The 11874-nt window shown below is 35.6% G+C and overlaps 1 protein-coding gene across 1 annotated transcript; it reads right to left on the reverse strand.

The window, feature by feature from the left end:
• Nucleotides 1–248: 248 nt before the first annotated feature.
• On the reverse strand, nucleotides 249–11633 carry LOC309561314 (matrix Gla protein-like). Its single transcript, XM_082265172.1, has 5 exons — nucleotides 11540–11633; nucleotides 6323–6444; nucleotides 3983–4018; nucleotides 2249–2321; nucleotides 249–997 (listed from the first exon to the last, which is right to left on the reverse strand). The coding sequence occupies exons 2-5, from the start codon at nucleotides 6381–6383 to the stop codon at nucleotides 856–858; spliced, it is 312 nt and encodes a 103-aa protein (XP_082121298.1). The 5' UTR covers nucleotides 6384–6444; nucleotides 11540–11633; the 3' UTR covers nucleotides 249–855.
• Between the last annotated feature and the right edge of the window lie 241 nt (nucleotides 11634–11874).

Below are 11874 nucleotides of genomic sequence, written 5' to 3' on the forward strand. Positions count from 1 at the left end.
TGTACTGGGCCCGGGCCCCATCAGTTCAAAAGCGGAGCCCAGGCACCTGCTGAGCAGGAGTGCCAGCTGTACTGCCTTATGCAAACACTGATCCTCTTCTACCTTCCCACAGTGGGATCTCTGTGGGAGGTAATAAATACCTGGAAGGGTCACGCTGACACATTGCTTAACCTAACCTGAAATAATCTATCTGATGACAGGTGCACTTTATTTGTGTGTGATAATAAAATAAGCCAGCAGAGGGCAGATTTCCATTATAAAAGCAGCATTTTATTTGTGGAAAAAAAAAAAAGGTCATGTGATGGAAGCAAGACACAGAGATAGTGAGCGACTCTGAAAACGTGAAATAGAATGGATTATATCTGTGTGATCGCCGGGCGCCCTCCTGGGACTCGCCGCGGCCGCCATTCCGGATCTGATAAAACGTATAAAGTGCTGAGTAGACAACAGATAATAAAATACAGAGACGGGTAACAAATGGGCCCTCCGGGGCCTCAGGAGAAGGTTACAGGTTAGTCTATATTAAAGTGACTCCAATACCATCAATCAGATCAGAAATAAAACCCCACCCAGTAATCCCATCCAATGATACAGCCAATCACTTCCTCTTCACCCTAAAATGGTTACAAAGTAACAATATGATCAATACAATGTCTCTGTATAATATGGATAGTGCCACACGGAGATCTGAATGGAGTGTTAGCTCTTCTACATAAACCAACTCGTATTTGGTTTTATTGACCCCCTTTTGGAGTCTTTGATGGGATGGGAAGGTGGATGGAAAGTGGTCCTGGTCTAATCGGTGGACTCCGAGATCTTCATGTGTGTGGGGATCGCTGATCTCATCTGATCATCTTATTTCCCCCCGGTGCGCTGCCCGAAGTATTTCCTGTAGGCGGCGCTGTAGCCGTGTCGCAGGGCGTAGCGGTCGCAGGGTCTGTAGTCCTCGCAGACCTCGCGTTGGCGTTCTTGGGGGCTCTTGTTGCGCTCGCGGATTCTGAAATAAAAGGAAATTGGTTACTGGGGAGGATTCGATTGTTATTTGCTGTTATGTTCAATCATTCCTCACGTCTCAACTGTTCCCATTCATTATATATAAAAGGTCACGCCCTGGACCTTCTACAAGGTTTCTTCCAGTGGTGGCTGGTGCTCCATGGCCCGGGGGGGGGGGCAGACGGACTGCACCATACCACCCCCCCACCCGACCGCACTCACCCTGCCTGGATATGTGGAGGGAGGGCAGGCAGCAGCAGCAAACGGCGGCTTTGCCTTCTTCCCCCTCAGTCTTCTGTGTCTCCTCCCTCCTCCTCCATGACCAATGGCATGGCTTCTCCTTTCCGCCAATCGGGAAACGGGTCTCAGACCTGCTTCCTGATTGGCCAGGAGGAGGATCCGTGTGACAATAGCGAATATTCATTCGCTATTGTCACACAACTGGGTGGGCCACTGCGCCCCCGAGCCCACCCTTTTTATTAGCCTATTAGAGCCTCTGGCTCTAATCACATGCTAAAAAAAAAAAAAAAGCCCCATTGAACTCCATGCTTCCGCCGCCCTGCATGTAGATTAGGGGGCTGGACATATGGATAGGGGTGGGCGGCCCCCTGCGCCCCCAATGCACCAGCCGCCACTGGTTTCTTCTCTTAGTTTCCCACAGAATTCCTGAAAACCCAACTTGGATCTTTATTTGTTGAAAAAAGCTCTACAAGGTGCATCTAAAAATAATTAGAAAATCACCAAAAAACATCATTTATTTCAGTAATTCGATTCAAAAAGTGAAACTCTTTCTGCCTGTGGGAAACTAAGAGAGGAAACCTTGTAGAAGGTCCAGGGCTCGACTTGGAGGCTATTTAGCAGTAAGGCACTAAGGACTCTTTCTCTGTCCCCGTGTGACAGTCCTGGGTGCTTAGCAGCCAATCACAAAGCACCAGGGCTGTCACAAAAAAAAAAGGGGAGTGAGTATATTTCTATCACTCTGGACAGGTGAACGGAGCAGCGGGAGAGAGAAGGAAAGGAAAGTGTGAGCTCTTGGTGGAGCCACCAATAAAGTGAATCTGCTGCCTTGCCCTGCAAATCTTGTAATCACATTGGAGCCCCATTTGGCACCTCTGCAGTTAGTGTGCCGGTCCTCCAGTCATATGCATGGAATCTTGTCCCTGCGTGGAACTGAGTGTTTTCAGTGTACAATGCTAACGGCTGAAATTCGCAGAACTCCAATCGATGATTTATTTTTATAAGAATCGGTTGTTACCTTTCGTTCATTCTTGAGGGCCTTTGCTGGGTGCGCATGAAGGTGTTGGCAGTTCTGGAGTTCACAAAGGGGTCTGAGGACATTAAATAAAAAAATAATAATTATTTGTAAAAAAACTAGCATCGGAGGTACAATATTGTCCAATCTATGAATAAAATCAAGGCGAGCTGTGCACACAAAAAACATAGCAGCATGCTGAGCTCCCGAGGAACATGTCTCATGATGAGCAGTGAAGAATGAATGCTGGTCTATAAATAATATAGAAATGCTTATCCAAAGAAGTGGTGAATATTGTATTTTCCTTCTCCCATTCTTACCTGTCAGCTTCTCCCCTGGCAGAAGCCCAATTTGTGGACAATCCCATTGTGGACCTCAGTTAGAGGTCAGTTGCTACCTCCCTCTTTTTTAAGCTGGCCATTCATGGATTGAAATTTGAAATGGTTCAGCAGCGATTGGCCCAAATTTTAAACCATCTATGGCTATTTGCATTCCTGAAAAGTCAATTTAATGATCAACTTCTCACAAATTGCCTTGTTGGAAATGTATACAGGATTTATACAGCACCAACAGCAGCATACTGAGTTCCTGAAGAAGATGTCTCATGAGCACTGAAGAATGACTGCTGGTCTATAAATAATGTAGAAATGCTTATCCAAAGAAGTGCTGAATATTGTATTTTCCTTTCCCATTTTTGCCTGTCAGCTCCTCCCCTGGCAGAAGCCCAATTTGTGGACAATCCCATTTTAGACCTCAGTTAGAGGTCAATTGCTACCTCCCTCTTTTTTAAGCTGGCAATCGATGGATTGAAATTTGACTGGTTCAGCAGGGATCGGCCTGAATTCCAAATCATCTATGGCTATTTGCATTCCTGAGAAGTCAATCTAATGATCAAATTCTCACAAATGGGCTTGTTGGAAATGTATACAGGATTTATATGGCGCCAACAGTTTCCACAGAGCTTTACAAGATAAAGGGAAACAGCACAGTTACAATGCAATTCAATATAAAAGGGTTAGGAGGGACCTGCTCCTGAGAGCTTACAATCTTATAGGGAAGAGCAAGTGGTACAAATGGTAATAACTGTTGGGGATGAGCTGATAGAAGAAATAAAATTGCAGTTGTTAGGTAGAGATGGGATAGGCTTCCCTAAAGAGATGCGTTTTCAGGGAATCACCTAAATGTGGCCAAAGTAGAGATAGCTGGATAGATTGAGGTAGAGAGTTCCAGAGGATGGGAGAGGCTCTAGGGAAGTCCTGGAGGAGTTGACGGGGGAACTAGAGCGCAAGAGGTTATGGGAAGAGTGGAGAGGGCGGTTTAGGAGATATATTGAGACAAGTTTGGTCAATGTATTTATGGTGGGACTTCTTGAAGGCCTTTGTGGTGATATCTCTCTGCCATAATTCACGGGTCTGTTCTGTCCATCTGGCAGTTTGGGCAGAGAAGGTTGGTGGACCTGGGAACTCAGCGCAGAGATTTCACCAACAGTGTGTCAGAATTATAGAATCTAACCACCTAACATTTTTATTTCTCTAACATTCACCAAAAACTGTTTTGATTGGACAGACACTTTAGGAAAGTCGTGTTTTTCTCTATCTAATCAAATGTATCTTCTTCCAAGCAACAGCTCCATCCAAAATTTTACATCTGGGTAGCAGAGAGCAATAAAAGTCTCTGCTCAGTCATTTCCTATGTTTATTGGGTTACATAAGATTTAAAGAAAAACAATCATCTCACCATAACTTTCATAAGACTCGTGACTTTCATGGGAATCTGAAACAGAGTGACAAAAATAAAATCAATATTGATGACAATAAATAGGATATTCATTTATTTTATTTATTTATTTATTTATTTTGTGAAATTGCCCAAATGTAGAACCTATGAGCCATTTGCTTATTGCTATGCAGCATACATAATGTATAGAACACACCTATTTCTTTACTAATATGGAAAATAAGAATGAGGTCAGGAATCTTTTTCAGCTGTATTTATTACTACTAAAACTATACTAAAAAATGCTCTTAGTCTTATTAATATATTTCAATATAGACTGATCTAGAAGATAACTCCCATCACTAAGTACAAATGTTATATAAAGATGGACCAATAAAAAGATAAGATAATAATAATAATAATAATAATAATAATAAATATAATATATATATATATATATATATATATATATATATATATATTATAATAAATATAATATAATATAAATATAATATAATATTATTATTATTATTGTTATTATATTTATCATTTTATTTATATTTTGTATATATATATATATATATATATATATATATATATATATATATATATATATATATATATGTTTTTATTATATTATATATATATATATATATATATATATATATATATATATATATATATATATATTATATTATATTTATTATTATTATTATCTTTATCATTTTATTTATAATAATAATAAGATGGACTAATAAAAATTACCAAAATATAGAATTATTATTAGTTTTTTAGATAATTAATTTACATACTTTATTTATTTATTTACAGTATTTATTTGCAAATGTTCCTTAATTTACATTTTCCTTCTAAAAACAGTTTAACAAATGTTGATCTAAAAAAAAAACCAAAAAAGAAAAAAAAAAAAGAAAAAAAAAAAAACCTACAAACTGAAAATTGAGTCAACACACTCTTTTCTTGTATTTATTCTGACAATGTTTTTTTTTTTTTTTTTTTTTTAATATACAGTTGATTTTTTTCCCTTACATTTTATAGAATATATCAGGGGAGGGGGTTGTGTGTTCTCCAGCAGAGGAAATAGAGAACATTTTTTCCCTGGAAAAGTCATCAGCAGCACCGTTCAGTGAAATGCCCTCTGGGAGATTTGATTTGGCTGCTTTTTTTTATTATTATTCATATAATGACTGTGATCGAGGTAGCGATCGATCTAAAAGGTTTTATATATAACCTAACATAATCATTGTTCTATAAAATTTTATAGATATATAACTTGATTGTTCTCACTCATGTCCAAGTTATGATACTCCCGTCCGGGAATTGAATTTTGTTTCACCATTCGCATTCCTTCTTGTTTTTCTTTACCTCTGTTGTTGCAAACTCATTATTTTATTCTTATTATTCTTATGAATTTCCTGTATGTTACCTTTTTGATTCTCAATAAAGATATTTTGGAAAATAATTTTTTTTTTTATTGATAGGCATCTCCTATCCTCATATTGATGAGTGGTTCCAAATTAGCCGTTTGACGACCACCCCCCCCCCCCCCGCATATATACTGAGGCAGGCTGCACAAATCGCCGTACCTGCGGTCCACAGGAGCGATCCTGGGGGGACGTGTGTGCTGCAGGAGGCTCGAGCACGCCCCCATTCGCCAGCGGGGAAGCTGATTCACAGGGAAACCTCGATCGCTTCCCATGGCGAGAGAACGGCGTGTTGTAAACACAGCCGACCGTTGTTCTCTCAGGAATCAATACAGAGCTCCTCCTATTTAGGATCACAGGTCTCTGTGTTGATTCCATAAGCCCCCCCCCTCACAGTTAGAAAACACCCCCTAGGCATACATTTAACCCTTTGATCTCCCCATGGGTTAACCCCTTCCCTGCCAGTGTCATTATTACAGTAACAGTGCATATTTTTAGCACTGATTACATTTTGGACAATTTCATGCTCCCAACTTTATGGGAGGAGTTTGGGGATGGCCCCTCCCTGTTCCAACATGACTGCGCAAAGCAAGGTCTATAAAGCCCAACCCCTGAAAAACACCCCCCCACCATAATCCCCCCCTCCACCAAATGATTTGGAATTTGGACCAGTGAACACATCAAGGTCCATAAAGCCATGGATGAGGGAGTTTGGGGTGAAGGAAGCTGACTGGCCTTCACAAAGCAGACAATCAAAGATTTTTAATAACAATATAAATCCCCCCCCCCCCCCCACCTATTTTCATTGACTAGATTGTAACATTGTTCCTTTCCCATGCACAGCCTATCATTTGGAGGATCACCATCCAAGCCCCCTTGTACTCTGTCATTACACAACATTACCATTAATTTTGCGTACCGTAAGCGAGGGCGACCACAGCGGCCAGCGCCAGGAAGAGGAGGACACCCAGGGTCTTCATTCTGCTCTCTGCCCGATTTCCACAGGAAAGGAGACTTCAGCCGAGGAGGTGCTGAACACTTCTAGAATCAAACACAGCGAGATCTCTGTTAGACCCAACATCTGGGCTGGGCGGTTCTGACCGGAGGTATGTATGGACTCTGCCCAGAAAAGGGCACCAGGGGGACAAGAGAGGTGGGGAGAAGGTGGGTGGGTGGACAAAAGGGGAAAGGTCTGAGTTTAGGAATGGGTCAGAATATATTTGCTTCTATTATTTAGGACCTGCTGGAGTCAGTGATGAATGCGGGGTGAGGCACATTGGGGGAGATTTACTAAAACTGGAGCACTCAGAATTTGGTGCAGCTCTGCATGGGAGCCAATCAGCTTCTAACTTCAGCTTCTTCAATTAAGCTTTGACAATAAAACCTGGAAGCTGATTGGTTTCTATGCAGAGCTGCACCAGATTTTGCACCATGCAGGTTTAGTAAATAATCCCCAGTATATTGATACTACTTATTAAGGACAAGACCTATTCTGACACATTTTGTTTACAAATAAAAATCTGGGTTTTTTTGCTTTAAAATTACTTAGAACCCCCAAACATTATATATTTTTTTTCTAGGAAAACTACTTAGAACCCCCAAACATTATATATATATATATAAAATAAAAAATATATAGCAAAAAAAAAAAAAAAAATATATATATATATATATATTTTTAATTTTTTTTTTTTGCTAGAAAACGACTTAGAACCCCCAAGCATTATATATTTATATAACAAAAAATATATAGCAAAATATATATATATATATATATATATATATATATATATATATCTTTTTTTTTTTTTTTTTTTTTTTGCTAGAAAACTACTTGGGACCCCCAAACATCATTTGTTTTTTTTTTTGCTAGGAAAACTACTTCGAACCCCCAAGCAATATATATTTTTATTTTTGCTAGAAAATTACTTAGAACCCCTAAGCATTTTATATATATATATATATATTTGCCAGAAAACTACTTAGGATCCCCAACATCATTTTTTCTTTGTTTGCTAGGAAACCCACTTTGAACTCCCAAGCATTATATATATATATATATATATATATATATATATTTATTTATTTTTTTTTTTGCTAGAAAAATACTTAGAACCCCCAAACATTATATATATATATATATATATATATATATTCTTTTTTGCTAGAAAATTACTTAGAACCCCCAAAAATTTTATATATATATATATATATATATATATATATATATATATATATATATATTTATTTTTGTTAGGAAAACTACTTAGAACCTCCAGGCATAATATTATTTTTTTGCTAGAAAATTACTTAGAACCCCCAGGCATTTTATATATATATATATATATATATATATATTTTTTTTTTTTTTTTGCTAGAAAACTACTTTGAACTCCCAAGCATTATATATATATATATATATATATATATATATATATATATATATATATATATATATATATTTTTTTTTGCTAGAAAAATACTTAGAACCCCCAAACGTTATATATTTTTTTCTTTTGCTAGAAAACTACTTAGAACCCCAAACATTATATATATATATATATATATATATATATATATATATATATATATATTTTTTTTTTTTTTTTGCTAGAAAATTACTTAGAACCCCCAAGCATTATATATATATATATATATATATATATATATATATATTTTTTTTTTTTTTGTTAGGTAAACTACTTAGAACCTCCAAGCATAATATTTTTTTGCTAGAAAATTACATAGAACCCCCAGGCATTTTATATATATATATATATATATATATATATATATTTTATTTTTTTTTTTGCTAGAAAACTACTTTGAACTCCCAAGTATTATATATATATATATATATATATTTTTGCTAGAAAAATACTTAGAACCCCCAAACATTATATATATATATATATATATATATATATATATATATATATATATATATTTTTTGTTAGGTAAACTACTTAGAACCTCCAAGCATAATATTTTTTTGCTAGAAAATTACATAGAACCCCCAGGCAATTTATATATATATATATTTTTTTTTTTTCTAGAAAACTACTTAGAACACCCAAACATTTTTTTTTTATAGGAAAACAACTTAGAACCCCCAAGCATTATATTATTTTTTTTTGGTAGAAAACTACTTAGAACCCCCAAACATTATATATATTTTTTAGCAGAGGCCCTAGAGAATAAAATAGCAGTCATTGCAATTTTTTTTATGTCACACTGTATTTGTGCAGCCGTTTTTAAGTAAAACAGAACAAAATAGAATACAAAATAAAAGAACAGAATAAAATAAAATTGAATAGAAAATAAAGGAATGGAATAGAATAGAATAAAAAAATAGAAAAGAATAGAATAAAAAAGATTACCATCTTCAAATGTTGAATATAATAATAATAGAAATAAAAATAAAATATTAGAATAGAAGACATTAGAATAGGAAAAAAAAAAAAAAAGAATAACATTGAAAGAATATACCAACATAACCGTTTTCCGCAATTCAAATTTCTAATACAATAAATTTGAATTTGAACAGAATATAAAAGAAAAAAAAAACTAGAATGTAATAGAAAAGAAAAGAAAAAAAATAGAGTATAAAAAACAATAGAATAGAATGGATTAGAAAGAATATAACCATCTTCTGAAATTTTGAATTTTGAATAGAATATTAATAAAAATAAAAAATAAAATAATAACATTGAAAATAATAGAATAACATAGAAATAATATACCAACATAACTATTTTCAAATTTCAAATAGAATAAATTTGCATTTGAATAGAAAAGAAAAGAAAAGAAAAGAAAAAACTAAAAGAAAAAAACTAAAAGAAAAAAATAGAAAAGAATGAAGTAGAAAGAATATAACCATCTTCCAAAATTTGAATTTTGAATATAATAAATTTTAGGACACTGCCTTGCAATTAGCAGCAGCGTTGTCTCCCTGCAACAGGAAGTGCTGTTACTGGCAGGATCTCCAGGTGAGAAACTTTGCAACATTCACAGAAAAAAAAATAAGGATTTTCTGAAGATAATCTGTATACAGTGAGATGTGATGCCAAACACAGGGAAATATATTCCGGGGTCATACAAGGTCATTATAAAAATACAGATTTCCTGATTACATTGGCAGCCTCTGCTTCCTGCTCACTGATTGTTCCTCTTATAGCTGCATTTCTGACTGCACTGGCTAAAATATTATCAGCCACTAGAGGGCGCCCCCTACAGATCTGTGTGTGACCAATCAGAACAGAGGACTCCGCATGCACCCTTCATACGCTGCTTCCAGGTCACTGCCAATCCATCCGACGCCTGATACATCCATTGTGCCTCCACACCCTTATATACAGATTATCAGAATTCCTATATATTACTTCCCATATTTTCATTACTCTGTACTATGCACAGCCTGTACTGTCTCCCCCTACTGGCTATCTTTATGTCAGACATTGCAATCAGCATCTGTGCTGAACAAGCAATGAGATAAAATGGAAAGGCAGGCAGTATGAGCCATCAGCTTATCAGAGTATAGGCCAGTGATGGGAGAAGTGGAACATTAAAGTGCAGTCAGCTGTGATATAAATATATATAAATGTTATTATAAGTATAAATGTGATATAAATTATTATTTATATATTTTTAGATATAAATAAATGTATACAAATTGACAGTCTATAAATGTATTTTAATGTAATATAACTTTACTATAAATATATATTTATGTTATAGGTATATAAATACATGAATATAAATGTAACAAAAATGTATTTAAAAGTAATATACAAGTTACTATACATGTATATAAATAAATGTAATATAAATTATTATACATTTTTAAAATAATACATTTTTCTTCCAATTTTCTTTCTGTACTGTCTCCCCCTACTGGCTATCTTTATGTCAGACATTGCAATCAGCATCTGTGCTGAACAAGCAGTGAGATATAAGCAGGCTGTATGAGCCATCAGCTTATCAGAGTATAGGCCAGTAATGGGAGAAGTAGAAGAGTATAGCTCACTCACCTGTAATATATATTTATAAATTTAACAAAGAATATATACAAATGTATTTAAATATAATATAAATCTATATAAATAAATATGATATAAATGATTATTATTATTTTTAAAATAATTAATTTACTTCCAGTAATTGTTGTCCCATATTTCCATTACACTATTACTCTAGTAGAACCTGTACTGTCTCCCCCTACTGGCTATAGTCAGTGTCAGACATTGCAATCAGCATCTGTGCTGAACAAGCACTGGGATGTGAGCAGGCAGTATGAGCCATCAGCTTATTGAAGTATAGGCTACTAATGGGAGAAGTGGAACATTATAGCACACTCACCAGTAATATATATATATAAATGTAACAAAATATGTATACAAATGTATTTAAATGTACTATAAATATAAATGTATATAAATAAATGTGATATAAATGATTATTATTATTTTTAAAATAATTAATTTACTTCCAGTAGTTGCTGTCCCATATTTCCATTACTCTATTTCTCTAATAGAACCTGTACTGTCTCCCCCTACTGGCTATGTTTATGTCAGACATTGCAATCAGCATCTGTGCTGAACAAGCAGTGAGATATAAGCAGGCAGTATGAGCCATCAGAGTTATAGGCCAGTAATGGGAGAAGTGGAAGAATATAGCACACTCACCTGGAAAAAAACCCAGATATATATATATATATAACTATGTAGATATATAAATGTAATATAAAATACACTATACATATTTATAAATGTGATATAAATTATTAATATTTTTAAAATAATTAAATTACTTCTAGTATTTGCTGTCCCATATTTCCATTACTCTAATACTTTAATAGAACCTGCACTTTCTCCCCCTGCTGGCTATATTCAGTGTCAGACATTGCAATCAGCATCAGTGCTGAACAAGCACTGTGATATAAGCGCAGTCACTGTGCAGCACTCCTAGGTAGACAGCGGAGCAGGTAGATTTTATGGTGAGGATTGGCTGCCCCCCGGGTGTATATATAATAAATTGGAATATATTTGGGATTTCTGTGATTTATAATAATAAAGAATAAATCTTGTCATTAGGGAGCGGTGCGATGCTGATCCAGGCGTGCCTCCAGTATACTCACCGAGGTGGCTGTGCTCTGCGGCTCTGGTGAGGAGTTGTGGAGATTTCTGGGTCCAGGATGATATTTATTGGGATGATCCCTCCTCCAATCCCCATGTCACCTTCCCCCCCATCCGTTATCACCCCCCCATCCAAACACTTCCTCCCCCCACACAAACCGCAGGATGAAGCGTGAACAACACATGGACCTTAATTGGCTGCAGACCGCGCCGAGCGTTCACGAGTGGAGTGAGGGGAAAATCGAGGCCAATTCCCCTCCCCCGCAGGGAACATAAAGAGTCTCTAAAGAAGTCAGCGACCGCTAAGAGGGCGACTGCCAATAAAACTTCATTTCCA

Source organism: Pelophylax lessonae (genome assembly GCF_965119305.1).
Source record: "Pelophylax lessonae genome assembly, chromosome: 8".
NCBI lineage: Eukaryota > Metazoa > Chordata > Amphibia > Anura > Ranidae > Pelophylax > Pelophylax lessonae.

Excerpts from the sequence above, each read along its gene's own strand:
- LOC309561314 (XM_082265172.1), bottom strand. The coding sequence starts at position 6,383 with ATGAAGACCCTGGGTGTCCTCCTCTTCCTGGCGCTGGCCGCTGTGGTC. Across the intron at positions 4,019-6,322 it reads TGTGGTCGCCCTCGCTTACG|ATTCCCATGAAAGTCACGAG; the intron begins GTACGCAAAATT and ends ACTCTGTTTCAG. Across the intron at positions 2,322-3,982 it reads CGAGTCTTATGAAAGTTATG|ACCCCTTTGTGAACTCCAGA; the intron begins GTGAGATGATTG and ends TAATGTCCTCAG.